This window comes from Electrophorus electricus, chromosome 16, assembly GCF_013358815.1.
Source record: "Electrophorus electricus isolate fEleEle1 chromosome 16, fEleEle1.pri, whole genome shotgun sequence".
NCBI classification, from domain to species: domain Eukaryota; kingdom Metazoa; phylum Chordata; class Actinopteri; order Gymnotiformes; family Gymnotidae; genus Electrophorus; species Electrophorus electricus.
In genome coordinates this window covers 10,049,065-10,068,952 of record NC_049550.1, presented here as the reverse complement: position 1 = coordinate 10,068,952, position 19,888 = coordinate 10,049,065, and the positions used below count along the sequence as shown (strand labels likewise).

The 19,888-nt window shown below is 42.5% G+C and overlaps 1 protein-coding gene across 2 annotated transcripts in view; it reads right to left on the bottom strand.

Moving 5' to 3' along the window:
• Positions 1–310: 310 nt before the first annotated feature.
• The window catches only part of LOC113578500 (rho GTPase-activating protein 6), a 67,596-nt gene continuing 48,018 nt past the window's right edge, over positions 311–19,888 (bottom strand). For both annotated transcript variants that reach the window (XM_027011782.2, XM_027011784.2), the window contains exons 2-13: positions 17,473–17,632; positions 14,970–15,041; positions 12,771–13,048; positions 12,259–12,454; positions 12,062–12,117; positions 10,388–10,538; positions 9,902–10,050; positions 8,008–8,187; positions 6,859–6,950; positions 6,284–6,567; positions 6,099–6,173; positions 311–3,771 (exon numbers count right to left, since the gene is read on the bottom strand). In XM_027011782.2, coding sequence (XP_026867583.2) covers positions 3,203–3,771; positions 6,099–6,173; positions 6,284–6,567; positions 6,859–6,950; positions 8,008–8,187; positions 9,902–10,050; positions 10,388–10,538; positions 12,062–12,117; positions 12,259–12,454; positions 12,771–13,048; positions 14,970–15,041; positions 17,473–17,632 — 2,262 coding nt within the window. In that variant the 3' untranslated portion in view covers positions 311–3,202. The remainder of the gene's footprint in view (positions 3,772–6,098; positions 6,174–6,283; positions 6,568–6,858; positions 6,951–8,007; positions 8,188–9,901; positions 10,051–10,387; positions 10,539–12,061; positions 12,118–12,258; positions 12,455–12,770; positions 13,049–14,969; positions 15,042–17,472; positions 17,633–19,888) is intronic.

Sequence of the window (19,888 nt, the reverse complement as noted above, 5' to 3'; positions counted from 1 at the left end):
TTTTGCTCCTACATGCTTCCATTTCTCAATAATAGCACTTAACGGGGAACATCTAGAAGGGAAGTAATTTAATGAACTATCTGGCAAAAGTGTCATACCATGACAGGGGCACATTTAAAGTCACAGGTCCATTCTTCTACCAGCGTTTGTCTGTTTTTGCACTTTTATTCACCTGTTAGCTGTGGGTATAGCATAAACACAATAACTAGATAATTAGGAGGGGTGTCCATATACTTTTTGTCATATAGCTTATATTGTCCAAAATTATGGTAATGTTGTGCAAAATTCCATTTCAGCTGTAAATCTAAGATTTCCAACTTGCTTTCTCGTTTATTTTAATGACACTTGCTTAAAACAAAAGCAAATAAAAAAGACCAATTTAAAAAAAAAAGAAAAACAATACCAAAGCAAGCTTCACAGTAAATGTCAGACCATACAAAAGCATTATCTGTATAGAGTACAAACAGTTCCTTATTACAATATTGACTAATATTGAAGTAATAACATCTTTCTACCTTATATTTGGGCCATAGATTACAAACTCATTAACATAATTACACAACATATTAAAAATTAATATTAATATTGTTGAGAGAACATTTGGCACAGGACACAGCCAGGATCAAGGTTAAACCACATTAAAAGCTTTGAGATTTGTGGAATGTTCCCTAAAATGGTAAAACTCTACATAAATCTAATTGACATTATAGCTACAGTGAATAATTCCAATTATTCTGAGCTGATTAACATGTATGTTTCGGCAAGCATAATAATGTTATGATGAAGTATAGCAACTGTTACCACCAAATGAACTACAAATAGGCCAGGAACCTAAAATGCAATATTTGCAGATAAACATGTAGACTGCAGTGAAGCTAGAAGATTGAGTATAACCTTTGCTTCATAATATTTACTGGATCGTGAAACTATACAGAACGGGAGGGGAAAATCATTTAACCCAACATGTATGGTAGTAATTTCATCAGAATGAAAGACGTTCCCCTAAAGAACTGTATGTAGAAACTAGAGTGATGGGTTAGCAAGCTTGGGTTTCCTTACTTGGAACCTGTTGCTAAGCAAAGTGGCTGGTTACATTATCATGCTAACAGACAAGTGATGTCACAGGTTGGCCACAATTTATTTGGCTGGTGCTAGTGGTTTACCTAAATGAAATAAAATGATTTAATCCTAAGGACTTTTCATTTTCATCTCAAAGCATAATAAACCTGCCTATGCCTGGTTGTTAATCTGTTTCACACAGTCAATGCTTGTAGGACTTAAAGAAGAGTCAGAGGCACAACAGTTTTGTGTAAAAAAAAGGATCACTATAAATGCAATCTTTTATGTCAATTTTACTCTACTAAGAGTCAGCGACATTGCTGCCTCTCACAATACACCATTATTGGCATTTTTCTTTGAATATACACAACTAAACTTCCATTCAGAGACCATGAACAGAAATTACTTGTTTCATGGTATTAAAACTATTAATGCTATTTAAATTATACCATGTGTCTTTAAATTCTGCACTGGCAAAATGCAGTTCTGTTCTTAGCCAAAGCTTTAAAATAAAAGGCACAGTTCATTCCAAAGAGGCAGAGAGTTGTTTCAAGCCAAATTAGCTTTAAGGGGAAATGCACCAATTTTTCTGAATTTCTGCGTAAATTGCTCATTGAAAAGTAATAATTCATTCAGATGAAAAACACATCATTCCACAGAAAAGTCAGAATTATTCAACAGTAGTGTCAGGGGTCAGTAGTCTGCAACCTTTAAAGCCTCTAAAATGAAATGCTTACAAGCACATTGCCAGATGCCTTTGACACTGCTAAATTGTGCAGCAGGGATTTTGTATACAATTTTTGGTGGTTTGGATAAATAGAACAGCTATCTTTGCATTGTACATCACAAACACTGAGTCAGTAAACTTCTCTATAAGGGACTGGTTTAATTCTAAATACTCTTCACAAATTTTATTACATATCAATGAGTGCATTTTGCAGAAATTTTGATAAATCAGTGAGATTCTTTTTGTAAAACCAAATCCATTGTGGTGCATGTACCTTTCTTAAGTGCTCTCAGAGTGAACTTACAGCTAAATGTTTCCTGGGTTCTTTACAATGCTACTATATATAATATAGCTTTTCCTCTCTTACCTTAATCTCATCACTCAAAGGCTGACATTGCACATTCTTAATTAATAGAAAATAGTATTTCCATTGTCCTTTAATCCTTACTGAAATGATAGAGGTAATGTGAGAATTGATATACATTACACTATAGAGTCATTTTGTATACATGTGATTTAGCAGCTTTTGGGCGATATTCTTTTGGTGTATTTACAAAGTGGAATTGAGACTACCCATAATTACTATTCTTTGATGTGACGCTAAGTTTCACCTCATGTCGTATCATTCAGTGCATTAAAAAAAATATTGTTTAAAAAAAAAAAAACTGCAGGCAGACACAGCAGTTACACAATAGTTTGAGTATGCTGTACCTCTCAATTAGTTTATATAAAAGTATGACTAAAAGAGTTGGTATAATATTAGACTAACATTAGATTTGAATGGATATTACCAGGACTAATTTGAGGTATTTACTCTTATCTGTGTTCTTACATCCACAGAGGTACGAGGCACAGATTTAGAGTCCAATGGTACACTAACCTAGATCTAATTCAACTTCAAACAATCCCATACTCACCTCCTTTACTCCATTCATTAAATCCATGATCACAGTTACAACAGTTACTTGTTTGTTTTTCTAATGTAACAATCCTTAACTGTTGATATTATTAAGAAAAGGGCTTTTCTTTAAACTGAAACAAAGTGTAAGGATTTATTTTTTTCTTAATTACAACATTGGCTTCTCCAGAGGAGTTAGCATGGAGAAGTGAGGAAGGGTGTAGCATTGTATGAGCCCCAGACTACAGCAATAGTTTGACTCTCATGTGGTGGGATCTACTACACCTCAGTTGGACCAGCTGGGTAGTGACTGTTTTCTTTTCTTTCTTTCTTTTTCCTTTTTTAAATCTCAGTCCAAGACAACTCGACGAAACTGCTGCATGAAGTATGGCAAGGAGCTTAGCCACAAGCTGCCTAACCCCATGAGCACAAGGCAGTGGCTTTTCCCATATAGGCACACAGCCTTTCTTCATTGCAGGTGTGCCTGAGATGCCTCTGGGGTCCACAATAGCACAGCCTCAGACCAACGTCTCTGGCAGTGTGTCTGCATTGTCTGAAGACAGGAGCTGCCAGATTTGCCACCTGTCTCTTTGCCAGTCCTGCCACTCTGGGCTCATGGGAGTTAGAGCTCCCCCCTGTGATGAGGATGAGTTCTGATTAACAGGCTTCCCTGACTGTTGGGGGCGCAGTTGAGCCAAGGTCGCAGGAACTGGAGAAATGGAGGAAACAGGTGACACCATAGAAGGAGTTGATTTTGAGTGTCTGTAAGAACGTGGTGCAAGGTGAGCCTCATTTCTATTGGCTGGTTTAGGGAACAGTGTGGGACTGGGTATGCTGTGGCTGCTCCCAATTGGCAGGTCTTCTGAGCTGCTGGATGCTGACTGGCTGTCGGGGTTGAGATTCAGATGGAGACGTCGCTGACCTGGCTGAGGGCTGCTATAAACACGTGTCACCACCGGGTGCTGCCGACAATCTGTCCCACCTAGAGAGGGCTGCATCTGGACAAGCTGCTTGGAGTCGCCTTGGTGACTGTCAATTCCCTCCTGTGAGCTGCGGGAGCTCCCCTCTGACATGTTACCATGGGAACCTAGGACAACAAACAAACATCCACTCCTAACTCAATGTTCATGTTGAGGAAGGGGTGCTAGCATCACAGGGTGATCTCAGGATGGATTACATGGTCAAGGAGATGCAGTCCATATTAATCTAATCATTTTCTTCATCGGACTTTCCTTATTCCAAATGACTTTTTTTTATCTGTAAATCTGAAAGCATGAAGGCAAAAAGCCCAACAGCAGCCAAACTAGCCAACATACATGTTATATCTTACCTGGTAGAGCAGGTGAAGGTGCTAACAACACCAAAGTCATGGGTACATATGCCATCTACTGATAACTGTGTCAATCAGGATAAGATGTAGGAAATGTAAGTTTCTTATTCTAAGATTAAACAACTACTGGGAAGTTAAAACAAATCAATACTTTCTTGCACTCTCCAAGTACTTTTAATTAAAATATAACTCAGAAAACAATGGTTTCCATTATTCTGTAACAACATGGAACAATGGGGGATATGCCTATTTCCTAGCTATAATATCAAGACAATTTGACCATAAATGGTTAACTCAACATATATACCATATGTTTTTGCCTCCAAATGTGTGTGCACTCACACACAACTCTGGCACACATTAGTCTCCATCTCATCTGTCCAAAGACAGTCCAAACTGTTCCCTTTTGGAAATTTCTCAAATTTATAATTACAAAAAGAAAATAAACCAACATTACAGAATAAATCATTACAGAATAAGACCCACCCAGTTCCTATATGGTGCACGAGGGCATGCACCCTACAGTTTCTATACTTCTGGCCTAGACAGTGTTCTTCTATTCGCACATTCTTTTCATGCTTTGAACATATTTTTTGGTTATGCACAACTGTGGGCTTCTATGTGGGCTTCCGTTATTTGTCATCGCTATTAGGGTTGGGTATCTTTTGGGTTTTTTATGTTACCAGGGCTAAAACGATACTAAAACGAGATGATGCTGGCTCATAAACAGTTCCTGCACAGGTACTCAAAATAAAAGAATGTCAATGACATCAAAGAATGTCTTTTTTTATTTCTAAGCAAAATTGAACTTCAAATCAAACAATATATTAACACCTTAAATGTGTGTGTGTGTGTGTGTGTGTGTGTGTGTGTGTGTGTGTGTGTGTGTGTGTATATATATATATATATATATATATATATATATATATATATATATATATATATATATATAAAATATTTAACAAATTAACTAGCAGTGGCATAGTCACAATTTAGAACGAAAACTGCTAACTTGCTAATGTTGCTAACAAACACTGGATGTCAACAGAAACACAAATAGCCTTTGTAAATACATGCCCACAAACTTCATTCAACCAGTTCAAACAGTATCCAGGTCTAAATAATGGTCTCACAGCTTAGTTGATGGGTTTTAAGATGCAGTATGAATATGTAAACTATAAAAGTGAATGAAAACATCACCACTACGAGAAGCAAAATGTCCTTTGAGCGTGGTGAGACAAGTTTGTGGACATGTAGCTTATTTACAAAGGCTTCCGGTGTTTGTTAACAATGTCAGTAGCTTTTGTTATAAACTAAAGAAGCAACATTTGGACTACAAACATGTCTTCTCTGATCGACTGCATCTTGGTTAAAGTTAAAATGAAGTACTTTTTTTTCACTGAACTATCCCTTTAAATGGTACCTAAATGAGGCACTGAAATCTGCACTGCGATTCAGTCTTGAAGGAACCAGTTCCATATTGGCATCAGGTTTCAGTAACCAGCCTTATGCATGTATTCTTGCTTCTTACGAATGTACCAAATAGTGTATTACGACACACCAAATGTTTTGGCTATGTCTCATATCTAGTGAATCTGATGTTTTGAGCTTTATAATGGCGCTGACACTTCTTTGGCACTCATGTTTAGAAACATCAGCAGAAAGCGTGAGATGCCAGTGCTACAGCCAGAATCTGCTTTAGGCTTTTTGTAAGCTCTCTTGTGCATGAACTATTAATGCTGAACAAACGCACAGCAGTCCATAAAACAATAGAGCAGCTAAATGTCCAAGCAGTTTCAATCCCCAAAAATGCCAGCATTAGTATACAAAGAGCAGTAATTCCTACAGAATAAACCAGATATGGACATCCCTACCCTACAATGAAAACTGACGTTCTGCTATTTTAACTCCAGAAACATTGTTTTATTTCACAAACAGAAAATAATAGAAACAAAATGTGCCTTTTACAGTTATTACACTCACTTAAAGCTACTACTTGCCATACACTAAGGCTTAGAAGTGGTTCATATTGCCTTTTGGTTGAGCATTTTCATTTCAAGCTCCAGCTGCTGCTTCCATAGTACCTGTACAAGTTTGCTCCCTCAACCCCGGCTTCAGCGTTGAGTGCCAGGCACCCCAGATGTTGGCCTCTGAAATATCTGAAAGAATAAAGGTTAGGCAAATTAACTCTACTTCACAACAGATGACAATATAGCATCATGCTGGTTCATTAATGGGCTTTTAACAAGTAACTCAGCAAAGGTCTCACCCTTGGTTGGGGACCAGGGATTTGTGTTAGTGTCCTTGGTGCGACCTGACACTTGGCCCACCAAGGTGTACTGCTCCGGTACACAGAAGAGTCGCTCTGTGCTGAGCGTTCCCGCTGAGCCACTGCCAATGCTGCCACCCCCATCCCCACCCCTCCTCTCCGACAGGACAGGAGAGTTGTTGTCATAAGGAGACACCTCCCCACTGGACACCTTGTTGGAGTCACTGGATGACCTCCGCTCGCTCAGGGAAAAGGAGGCATCTGAGTTCAACAAGTCTGGACTCCTGGAGGAGAAAGAACAAAAGTAGGAGATGTAGAAGTCTCATGGAAGGCAGTGGAGGCATACTGCTATTTTGTAGGACAGTATTTATATTTCTGTTAGTTAAATGATTCCTGTTACACTATTCAGTAATGGCCACCAGAGGGCAATATATAGCCATATATTTGCAATTACTTTCCCATCGGTTCATAATGGTTGACTATATCACTAAACAAGACATTTGTACATTTGAGCCACAGCTGTTTTGAGTCTGACGTGCACATGTGTCTGCGTGTGCTGAAAGTACTCCACGCACTGCGATGCCTTCCGCCGTAACAGGTAGTCTACCACATCAGGGTCGCTCTCCAGCAAGCTCATCAGTACTTCATTCTGCAAATCGGGAGACACCTGCGAACACCAACATCATTAAATCGAGTGTTCCAAGATCATGACTCAACAATATGCCTGCTGACCGGCGCATGACAAAAACAAGCTGCAACATGAAAACTGATGCACACATATGCAAACACGACGTTGCACAGAGTTAACATCTGAGCGGTCTTTTACAGGCATAAAGCTGCATCTGCAGTGACTCATTGTGACTCACTCTCAAAGCATCTGACGCTGACATTATACAATGAACCACATTTTACCTAGCGTGCACACACACAGCAAAAACATCTGTGTTACAATAGCCTACAGTATTTAGTCCAGTTGGTAATAGTTAATTCAGCACTATAGATATTACTTCATTGCTTTTTTTGCTGCTTTGATAAAACATACACTGAACTCTATATTCTGTAGCTCTCACCATCCACAAAGGTGCTGCTCAAAGGAACCAGAGTTTAAAGAGGGAGAAATGAGGGGGAGAAGGAGGTGTAATCCCTAAAGCCTTCTGGAAAAAGTCCTCTACCCTGGCAGGTTGTTTCTGCAGGCCTTCCCTGCTAAGCTGCTTGATTTTGGGCAAAAACAGATCAGCTATGACACACGCACGCATGCACGCACACACACACACACCTAATGTCCACTGCAGTTTTTAATAGAAGCGGTTGTGCGTCAAAAGGCATAGTAAGAGATGGGATGAGTGAAATGTGGAACCGAGGTTGACCAACGTGTTGTGTGACTAAAAAGAGTACCTAAAAGTGTATGTGGTGAGTGTGGGAGCCTCAGGATCTGAGCTAGTGTGTTAAATTACTTTATGCTGATGGTATGCACTTTCGCAAGTACTTCACTCTACAGGATATTCTGCATCAGGGGTGTCAAATTTGCACCCAATTCTGTTAATGAAAGTCTTCAGCTATGTCAAAACAAGATCAGAATAAAGCTCTGGCTTAGATCTCCAGGATCAAGTTTCACACACTCCTGTTGCTCTTGAAGATTACAGTCTACATCAACCTCATCTATTGCTCGAGACCACACCCCCTCCTCCAGAAGGACCAATCAAGTGATCCACTTTTGCCCTCACCATGAAAAGGTCTTCACTGGTGGCGATCATCCTCTGCACCACAGCAATGACGGCAGTGGACTCTTCTGCCCGAGCTGAGCTCTGCACGCTGAACTCCTTGTCGGAGCTCTTCTGCTTGTGGAGCAGGTTCGGCCCAAAGATGGTAGCCAGGTTGATCGACGTCATCTTGTTGCCCGTCACCTGTAGACAAAACGGAGATCATCTATTACAAAACAGACCTTGGACACTGGACATTTTGCAATGAATATGTGAAATGTTCTTCAGAACTTCAGATATTGCCCTATGACCTTATGACCTTTCACTATGTGCCAGTGCCTTGTGTTGATTTTTTTTTGTTTAACATGCATTCGGGTGAATCTGAGAGTGTGGAGTTGGGTGTACATTTGTGTGTGTGTGTGTGTGCGTGTGTGCGTTACATAGCAGCATTAACATCACTGCCCCTACATTCTTGTGTGTGTGTTTGTGCATTGATTTTTTCACATAGAAAGTGACTGTGATGTGTGTACTTATACACCTAACAATAAAAATCTTACATAACAGCATTAACAGCACTACACCTACAGCACTACACCTACACCACACCTACAGCACTACACCTACACCACTACACCTACATTCTTATGTGTTTGTTCCCAGTGGCACATTCTTATAATCACTCAAATGTACAGTAGACACCCAGTGGCACACTCCCTGATTCAATCAAATGGACGCTAATCACACAGTGGAACACTTTCAGATTGACTCAAATGTACAGTAGACCCCAGTGGCACATTCTTAGAATCACTCAAATATACAGTAGACACCCAGTGGCACACTCTCTGTTTCAATCAAATGGACGCTAATCACACAGTGGAACACTTTCAGATTGACTCAAATGTACAGTAGACCCCAGTGGCACATTCTTAGAATCACTCAAATATACAGTAGACACCCAGTGGCACACTCTCTGTTTCAATCAAATGGATGCTAAAAACCCAGTTGCACACTCTCTGATTCACACAAATGTATACTAAACACGAATAAATCAACACATACACACACACACACACACACACACACACACACACACACGTGCATGCACGCACACATACATGCACACACACACACACACACACACACAAATGTATGCTAAATACGCAGTGGCACACTCTCAGATTCACTCAAATGTACAGGAAACACCCAGTGGCACACTCTGATTCACTCAAATGTACTCTAAACACCCAGTGGCACACCCAGATTTGCAGCTCTGCCATGCACATTTCCAGCAAATGCGATATGTACGTTTTGTACACACAGCAAACGGAAGTTTCAATGCCACTTAGGTTGCTATAGTGCTAAAAACAGAGCACTACGCATGCAGCCTGACAGCCTGTGCAAATTACTCACCAATGTTAAATTAGTGTCACTTTAGTCTCCTGTGTACACTGTGCAGTTAAACTGGTCTCCATTATACTGTAAGTATCAGCTTCACATTGGTCACATTACTGTGGACTGAGATACACTTCCAAATAAGCCCTAATTAGCCAGCTTAATGTGACATCCATTTACGCGATGTAGACTAATGTAGGCTAAGGTAATCCCCAGTGTTCTATTAAGTATGAAATAACTAAAATCTAGATGTTATTGCTGGATCCTGTTAAGATACTTATGAGCACTTAAAAACTTACCAAAAAACAGTAAAACATGGGGATCAAGCATGACTGAGCTCCCTAAACATATAAGAAGACTAACTCTATACAGACTGAAATTTTCACCAGCATCCCTATAAAACATGACACTGTGGTTTCTTTAATGCGAAACCCACAAACACCACCACTGCTTTTAGCTTAAAATCAGCACTACACTGGTCTAAAAACAGGAAGTTGTATTGGCTGTGTTAGGAGCCACCTCTCACCTCCTGTCCGTCTTTGTCATACGTGTCATGGGCGTGCTGGGCCACGGTGTACAGGAACTCCAGCAGCCGGTGGAGGGTGTCACTGTTGCAGGGCGGCAGCAAGTAGACAAGCAGTTGCATGGCTAGCTGCTGGTCTTCCGGTTCCATCACTGTCAAAGGTCACATTGAGGTCTAAAGGTCAAAGGTCACATCTTAGCGACACCAAACTAACTGTCGTGCTGCACTACCAGAACAGGCTAGTTTGTTCTGGCTCGCAATCAACACAAGCCCCAGCTGAAGGCTTTGCACTGCAGTGAAATCGCAACGTGTTTACGAGACAAGGCTCAAAGACCCAGTGGAGACTGCTTTATTTCGAAATGCTATGGGAGACTTGCCAGTATGCTGAGTTCAGCTCTGTTGTGCACATATCTATCTCTTCAAAGAGTGGTTAAGCAAAAGGCTTTAGCTGTGCACACTGTGCAAGAGGTAGGGGGTGGTTTTCCTTACGTGTGGTGTTGATGAAGGCAGTGTAGAGCTCCTTGGTAAGCACGGGGTCAGGCATGTCTCTCAGGAACTCTTTGAGCAGTGCAGCCACATCATGGATGCTGTGCTCCCCATCCAGCTGCACGTCTACGCCCCGGTCAAACTCCTCGCGAAGCTGTGGAAAAGATGCATGGTGCCGTGGTTATGGACACATGGAAGCACGGAGCAAGAAACAAAGACCGCATGCGCCCTCAGAACACACACTTATACCAGGAACCTTGCCAGATCTCCTTAGCAAAACAGGTCTGCATTTCCCAACTAGACTGTGACTGCACATCTGCTCAGTGAGATGCATGGAATTCCCCATTTAGAGTGAAGAGGGTGAGCAGAGGCTTGGATTCAAGCCTTGCTAATCTGAGAATGTGCGCGTTTTAGTATCTGAGTGTGGCAGGGTGTAGGCCAGTGGACGCCTTATACAGGCTCAGAAAAGAGAGCAAAGACTTGCATGCAGGGTTGACTGCATGGAAGTACAGCCTACACAGAGGAAATAATAGCCTCAGCAAAAAGTGTGGGGAGGGGGGAATGGAGGAAAACTGTTTTCAACTTTTCACTTACTTGTGAGAAAAAATAGACTGACTATAACATGTGGATGACTATAGACTGACTATAACATGTGGATGACTATAGACTGACTATAACATGTGGATGTATCATGGCTTGCTTTTGTAATAATCATTTTTGGGGATTTTTTTTCTTTCTTGTGGTGGGTCATTTAAAAAAAACTGTGTGACCTTTGTTGTGGCTTCTCTCCCACCACAAGACCTTGTCCAACAGGTTCTTCTCAAATTGCTTCTTTTGCAATTTGATTCTGAGGCACTTGAGGATGCAGATATTTGTTTACTTACTGTACAATAAGCTTACAGTTCACACCAAAACCAACTTGGTAAGAGGAATAAATGTGTAAGAGTAATAAATGTATGTCATGGTGAAGGTCCTATTCCTTTTACTAGGAACCCAACATGTTGACATGAAACTTATTCTTTAGGCCAGAGAAAAAAATGTCATTCACAGTCAAGATGAGCTGGCAGCACTGTGAATGAAAGATAAAATCAGCTATTGTAGTGTTGTGTAATTACAAAATGAGGGAGGTGACAGGAAAATTGTCATAGGCTTGTTTTATGAGCGAAAAAGGCAAAGCACTTTCACCAGATCCACTCCAGCCTCACCTACTCCACGAAAATGCTTTTGTTTTGAGAAAAAACAGCAGCCTCAGGATTAAGAACCAATGTGTCACGTCTCTCTGGATCTTTCACCAGAATGACATACAGTTTGGTTAAATCATACTCTTCAAAGAGTATGTGAAAAAACCAAATATCCACATTCCGATGCTGAGAAGAGATAACAGAAGCAGTGGGTGTAGTAATGCAACACAGTTCAAAACAAAGGACAGATCAAACAATACCCAGCAGAACTCATCAAGGACAGCCACTTCAGGGTAGATCCAATAAACTAATATTTCTAAAAATCTAGCATCACTAGAGAAACCACAGAGTATTGGAATAGTCACTCCAAAATGAAGAATGCTTAAGAAGACAAACAGCTGCATTGGTTACTTCAGTCTGCACTGGATTGAGCCCTAGCCTTCTCATTACTGAGAGCAACCAAGGTGCGGTGGTAGAAGTGCATTCACACTCCTACCTGTCTCACTCTCTTCTTTGAACTGCCCACTCGGAAAATTCCCACCGTTCGCAGACCTACAGGGAAAGAAAGTACAGCTCAGACATCTGCCCACCGATGTCGACTGACCACACTGATCGTGGTCGAGAGCTTTACTTGCCCACATCATGTGGAGTTTTGCTTCATGTGTGAGGCAGTGTTTCTAATAGGCAGCGTACCATACTTCTCAAGGTGTTGGCAGCAGCTGTCTACCACGCGGGGCACCTGTCTGTAAATAGGGTTCAGGCTCAGCCTCTTGTCCCGGTGCTTCTCCTTCTTGCTGGGCGTCTCAGCCGGCAGCGAGAGCTGCAGTGCCTCCAGCAGGCGAGACTGGTTATCGTCCAGGTCAGTGATGGAGTCCACGGACATGCCGCCCTGCAGAAGGCGTCAACATTGTTATTCACAAAGGTTATAGGAAGGTTTCAAAAAAGTTGAAGAAACTGCACCTTCCTGATAAAACTCATGCCATGGTGTTTAAATTGCATGCTTGGTATAGATAATGCAACTAAAAAGACTCCAACAGATTGCAAATCAAGCTAACAAGGGCTCAAAGAGATGTGTGCTTACACAGACAATGTATTTTACTCATTATTTAGAACCTTAGTAAGTCATCAAAAGTAAAGCTATTTGCATTAAAATACTGGTTTTTAAAGAGCCCCTTGTTGAAAAGACAAAAGCGGGTGTCCCTTACTCTTCTGCGGGCTCGAGGTGCTGGCTCCGGTGTGTTGGGTGAGGTGGACTCGTTGGCCGTCTCCGAGGTGGAGCTGAGGGAGGAGTTGCTGCTGGAGAGTTCCTTGGCAGGCCGCTTGCTGGTGGCGAACTGCAGGATGGAGGAGACCAAGTCACTGGGGTCCTTGTGCTCGTCCCGGGGGGCAGGCTCCTGCCTCTGGCCTTCCTGCCGCTGCCTGTGTGTCCGGTCATTGGCAATCACCTGTGAGATGGAGATGCCGAAGGCCTGGGCAGCACTCTCTGGAAGGCAAAGAGCAGACGGAATCAGCACAGCCGGCTCCTTGATGTTCCAGGGGTAGCAACTTAGTAAAGGGCACGTGTAAGCTTTTTGCATAATTCATGCGTGAATTTCAAATTTCACAACTTTGAATCTGATGCAATAAAAATGCAAGTACTAAATGAACCCTAAACACATTGGAGGTGCGCTCACTGGTGATCGCACTGGTGATCGCACTGGTGATCGCACTGGTGATCGAACGTGTTTATACAGCGCTGGCAATTCTGCTGCTCAGGCTTTTCTTAGCTCACACAGTGGAGTAGCATGGAGTAACATACCAGGACCTCAAAACCTTCCATATTAGATGTGCTTTGCATACGGTGTATGTATACACTTCGATCTGTGATAGTATGGACAGCTGGCCAGTGAAAATGGAACAGCAGGGGCCAGTTAGATCAAACATCACATGCTGTCCTCAGCCGACAGGCAGCCTTGACTGACCAGTGTCTGAGACAAAACAGACCTGCTGGGAGAATGAGAGAAAGTGTTTGTGTGTGTATGTGTGTGTGTGTGTGTGTGTGTGTGTGTGTGTGTGTGTGTGTGTGTGTGTGTGTGTGTGTGTGTAAGTGTGTCTATGTGTTATAGCCAAGAGGAGAGAACCTATCTACAATGCCTGCAAACCTCTAATAAGACAGACCATTTCAAAGGAATCTGACTTTTACTCATACCCTTATACAACCATGTGTAATGAAAAGGATCTCTTGGGTGAGTGAAAAAAAGATTACAATAGTATGTGTCGTAACACTAAAAGTAAACACATATAAGTAAAAGAAAATGTCAGAAATCTGCAGGACTGGAATTTAAAACCACAATGTTAGCATTTATTTGGTTCTTAAAGTGTAGTTTCCTTGGCAAAAACTGGTTGAATTCCTGCACTGTATTTTTCTGTTTATGTTGCTTCTGCACTTGAAGCTCTTTTTGATGGGCACTATAATCTCTGAGGCCTGTTGTTGTCATCCACAGTGAGAGAACCAGCAGTCAGAGGCTTGGAATGGTCTCTCAGGGTGGAATGAAGCAGTTTATTAAGGCTACTAAAAACGTACTTTTCAATAACTTTGAAATGGCATGTAAACAGCAACTAGTTTTATCAGCTCCGGATTGTGAACTTTACAAAAAACTTGCACAACTGACTTCAGTTTTAGATACACAAATAATGACAAACTGCATCTTGTCCCTTAAGAGATTAAACACATTTACCGGCATACAGAAACAAAGTTAAAATTGCTTATTTCACAACAGTTTCGAAATTTTAAAGAAGGTAAGGTACAACTTAAATCTGTTTACGTGTTCTCTCCTTGTAAAATTGATGGCAGCCAGACACGTGGGCAAGTCGTGGGACATAGTGGCTTTCCTGCCGTTTTAATTCATTTCCCTCAAAACTAGACACCCTGCCAAAAATGCCGTTTCAGGCCAAATAGCTCTCATCAGTTCCGTGTCCCCTTACAAGGAAAACTTTACAATTTTCTAAATATATCTCAGTAGTAAATGCATCTACCCTCACCCACTTTCTGTCTTTTTTTGGTAGGCCAGATATTACACCTGGGGTTTTACACATTCAATGAAACTCTCTTGTGAACCTCAGTGGCCTGGAACAAAATGATCCAAACAACTGGAGGGAAAGACAAAGTGATGCACTTCTGTGAGAGCCTGTAGGATGCCTGTCACGGTCCTGTCCTATCAGAGTCTGAAAAAAGACACTACAGCAGAGGACCTGCCTTAGTAATGAAAGCATCTTGCTTGGAATTTTAGCAAGAAAAACGTTGGTCAGATTTTGTGCTGAGTAACAGTATGATTAACATTCAGGATTCTGTTAATGCACCCAGTTGTAACTATTATGCGGGTCAAGTGAAGAGAGGGGTCATTGTGTGCTGGCATCAACATTACCTCTGTCTTTGTTCTTCTCTTTGGCTAAGGAGTCCAGCTTCCTCCTCAGAGACTTCTTCCTCTTCTGGCCATCTGGAAACACACAGTGCAGAGTCTACCTTTAACACTTTTTTAAATGGCTACTGGGATTTTTCTAATTGCACCAAGAGTAAATCCTCATGTGACTGTAGACTAAGCCCAAGACATTTGCTACCATCTTTAATAATTGAGCTATGTGTGCTCAAAAAGCAATAAATCACATTCATTCCACTTTTAGAGGTTTCCAGCAAAATACCCAGACAGTAATGATAAAGGCTGTATGTTGATAACTTACTGTACATTTCTTACAATTGAATTCATTTACTTCAGCTGGGTTAATGATTGAAACACATCACAAAACAACAGGACATACTCTTTAAGATATGTTGGGAGCAGGTTCAATATGCAAACATGATTATCTGGCACACATCATCTAAGAGATTAACTGAACAATGGTGTTTCATTCAAAATAACCATCTTAATGCTCCTGCAGGCCCAGGAATGCAGCCACATGCAGAAGGGAGATTTCCTTATGCTTAGCCATCCAGTTTCACTCACATAGCACTAACTGCCACGTGGGACCATTGTGGAACAGCGTGTGCTCTTGGAGCATATCTCACGTGAGACCACTGTGGAGCACAGCATGTTCTTGGACTGAATCTCCGGCATCGCACTTAAGCCACTCCACTTCGCTGCACAGCCACAACCATCAATCATCAGAAGTGCTGTATGGAAATGGCCATGAACTGCATGGACAGACACTGCTACAGCAATCGACACTGACACGTAGGAATTGTTCAACACATGCTCCAAACAAACTATGGAAGTTCAAGTGTTTAAGATGATCAACTTCTGAAAGGTATTCAGCTGGTGTGGGTCAGGGTTTAGCTAAATTCAAACAACCTCACATTAAAATCTGATCTCAAATCTCAGATCAGTAAGAAAGGCCATTGTTCAGCCATAAACGCCACCGTTGTTCAGCCTTAAACTCCTTTCAGCAGAAACCTCCTTTCAGAAACACTAGCAGAACAGCCATATGTGTATGTCTAAGACAGACAGATATATGGGGGAGAGAGAGGAAATGGTTGGGATTCTTCTCAGATGGGGTTTGCGTGGCTGAGCGGAAAACCCAGGAAGCTCCGATCCCCTCCCTTCAGCCCAGCGCCACGTGAAATCACTCAAGAGCAATGTTTTCTTTTCTCTCCTCTGCCTTTCTGTATGGCTTTGGAGAGCTTTGCCTCTGCCAGACGCACGCCAGACTCAAGATAAATAACGAAAGCAACCCACACCGAACACCCACAAACCTCCCATCATAGTACTGAGGAATGGCCCTAAACACATGGGCATCCTGAGCTTTGGAATGAATAGGAAACGCAGGCTAGCATGTTAAATTGTTTTGGGGGGAGATGGACAGAGCGACAGGGACAAACACACAAGCAGCTTTTAAGCATGCAATGCTGGTTCTGGGGCATAATGGGAGCTGCGCACTGTCAGACAGGAAGCCAGTCACCTAAGCCATGTCTCCTGTCGAAGCGAGACATTGGTCTCAAAAATGAGTGCTGGTCCTGCTAGCTGGTCCTCTGATCCAGGAGGCCTCAGGTTCAAACAAGTGCAGGAGGGCTGGCTCCTTCATGCTAATCTTAGTTCATTTTCATGCTTGTATGAAATTAGTTTCACAGCAGTCCTACTGATAGTTAAAGTAAAGCTTTGGATAGGAGATATTGATTGGAGCCCATTGTAAATCAAGGAGTACTTTTGGAGGACAGACTCAACCAATTTCAGACCTCATCATCTCTTTTTTGTTCCTTTATTTTCTATACTTTTCACAACATGAAAGAATCTCAAATCTCAAAATGACTAATTTTCAGCACCAAAAAGCTGAAGAAATTCAAACACCATGCATGTTTCCTGTCGGGTTAGGTTTTGCTTGCGTATATGTGTGTATTACCAAACAGAGGTGTTTCTCCAGTGCTCGCAGCAGAACAGGATGCAGGCCCCTGGCTGCTGATCAGTACAGACTTGGTCTGTTAACATGAGCAGATCAAAGCGACTCCAGATCTCACGGTTCTCTGAAGTTACAAGCTCTTGCATACTTCTCTGCCATATGCTAGCATGACTAACATGAGGCCATTGGCTAGCATCAAGTCATTGCCTCAACATGAAAGCTAAAAATGTGATGTATTCCTTTCCTATCACTACTTCCCCTTTCCATTTCGGGATGCACCCTAAAGCATTTGTGAGAAATATCCTGAAAGTAGTGCTTGGATCCGGGCACTCGAAACAGACAATTTGGGGCTATGCTCCAAAAAAGTGTAGATACATGTTCCATGATGCATGAAAGACTTTTCCAGTGTATCTCTGTCACATTTTCCACAGTAGGTTTTATTACAAGTGACTCCATGGAGAAGCAGATGCAGTGCTTAAACCAAGTATCTTTATTAATTTCTTTAAGACAGCTGGAGCAGGCTGGCAGGTTGGATCTTACCTTTGGGGATGGTGATCTGGCAGCCTAGGTCATAGTCCTGGAGCAGGCGGTTGAAGGCGACTTCCTGGAGCCTCACCCTCTCCAGCTCCGACATGCTCTGGATGGTCACTGGCTTGAGCCGCACACTCCTTCCAGACAGGCTGTTCCAGGTGAAGTCACCCTGCCACACACAAAGAGTTGATGAAATGTCACGAGGCAGATCCACAATCATCTAAATGAAGTGTTACGTCTTTCCGTTACCCCCCACACACACACACACCACACAGGCTTATAGAGATTTGGCATTGCACAGATACAGACAGGCTACAGCAAAGACATCGTTTATATGAACGATCACTGGCGTCCTGGGGGTTCCTGTTTTTCCACAACCCCTTGACGTTAATGGTAAACGAGCAGAGATGTACAGTCTAATTGCTCATGCTAAATGCTAAACACTAAATCAAAGTATAAAACCTCTCTTTGGTGAGGCAATACATACAAGGACAAGCTTTAGCAAGCTGTTATAATATAGACAGTTCACCGAGATATCTGAGGAAAACATTGGCATATTGCGCATAGGATTGCCGTAACCATGAGCAGGGTAGTGGAGGGCAGCACTTCGGCATGGCCTGGCAGCGAGCTCAAGGCATTTTTAGAACTTGTATGATTTACCTTAATCCTCTAATCTGGTCATGAATAACTTTACTTCCATCCCTTTATTTCTGAGAGCTCCCTTATCAAAGCAAAAAGTTCTAGTTTTTTTATTTCTTTACTCTCTGGGGGACCAGGAATCAATGTGTCTGCACTTTCAGTGATATATCATAGCACCAGCCAACTCCTATTTCCATAGATAACAATGATTTCAGACTTTTAAAAACTATAATAGTAAATGAAAAATAAACTCAAACTAGCAAATGACTCATTAGAACACTGAAGAGCCTCAAAAAGTGGTTTTTGGAGTCAGTCTTCGCAAGTTGCGCAACACTGAAACTAATTTTGTACCATGTGTGCTAACTGCATAGTTCTACACGCCTGTCACATCCTCACTATTGTACATTCAGTCCCACATTGCCTGTTGCGTGTATACAGTTCATGTACAACATAAGGGCATGAGGTTTTTTTCAAAGACGTCTTCCTGGTTTGTCTTCCACTGAATCTAGTCTTCTAATGGGACATTTTGGCATTTACTACTTAATGTTTTGCGTTGACAGCCTATAAAATCCCAACAGACCCGGCATGCAGAGAGCCCATGGGGCTGCAATGACAGCAGGCACATACCCGAAGCCAGCCGCTAGAATCGCAGAGAACAGAACAACGAGTGCAAGAGAAACAGAAGGAGCATGGGTGTGTGTGTTTGTGCATGTGTGTGTGTGTGTTGTGTGTGTGTCCTTGTGCTTATGCACCCGTGTGTATGAGACACAGCTCCGAGCTCCACTCTCAGCATGTGTGCAGCTGCATGCCCTGTCTCCCCTCTCACAACACAAGAGGTCAAAGTGAAAGGCTCCACCCCTCCACATTCCTTGATGCCCCTTAACGAAAAGCCAGTGAGGTGGCCACAAAGGGTCCCCTCAAATCCTCTCAGAGTCTTAGGTTCTCCTTTGGGGACCTCACAAATCGCAATGTTTATATCTTACATCCGTCAAAGAGGTTTGGTCCTAAGCCAAGCCACTTCATTGGTCAGAAACGCTCACACATGGCGGCATAGGGCTTGGCGGGGGTAGATTTGCAGTGATGGGACATTGTGACAGAGCGCTACAGGAAGCCAAGAGGAAGAACAACAGCTGGGTGACCGGAGGAGCCTGCAAGGGCATGTCTGCGAAACGCATCTCCCAGCCGCATGCCCTATTCCTTCTGTCCTCCTCACGAAACTGTGACTAAATGCTTTCTGAGGCTCACACACACTGCCTAGCCTAGGCAAAACAGCGCTGTTTTTAATTAAGGAAGAGGTGCTTCAGTTCAGCCCGCTGGCCCCTTGCACCCTGATCTGTTTGCATACCGTCATGGCTCTTTTCCATGCGTCGTCGAGGACTCGAATCAAAACCTTTCTGCCTCTGCCAGCACCCTGGCTGTGACTAACTCACAGTGTCGTGGTTAATTAACACACCAACTGAACCTTCCCTTTTCATGGACGTCTGAGCCTGTTCAGCTGCTGCTAGTGAGATTCGAGCCGGTTTGCTAACCTCACCTAAGGTGGGGCTTTGCCCTCACTGAGGAGCTCAGGACGCATTTGCTTCTTTCTGTCTTTCCCACCCGTTTGCCCCTTCACCTCATGGTTTGCAGCTCCACCACCCCCTCTTCACCCTCCACTCCCCACCCACTTACCCCTCACCCCAAGGGTCTAAGAAGCCTTGCCCATATAGAATTCAACCACAAGGCATGTAGCATGTAGTATGCACCCCTCAACCCTCAATGACTTCCATGTGGGGGGGAAACACAT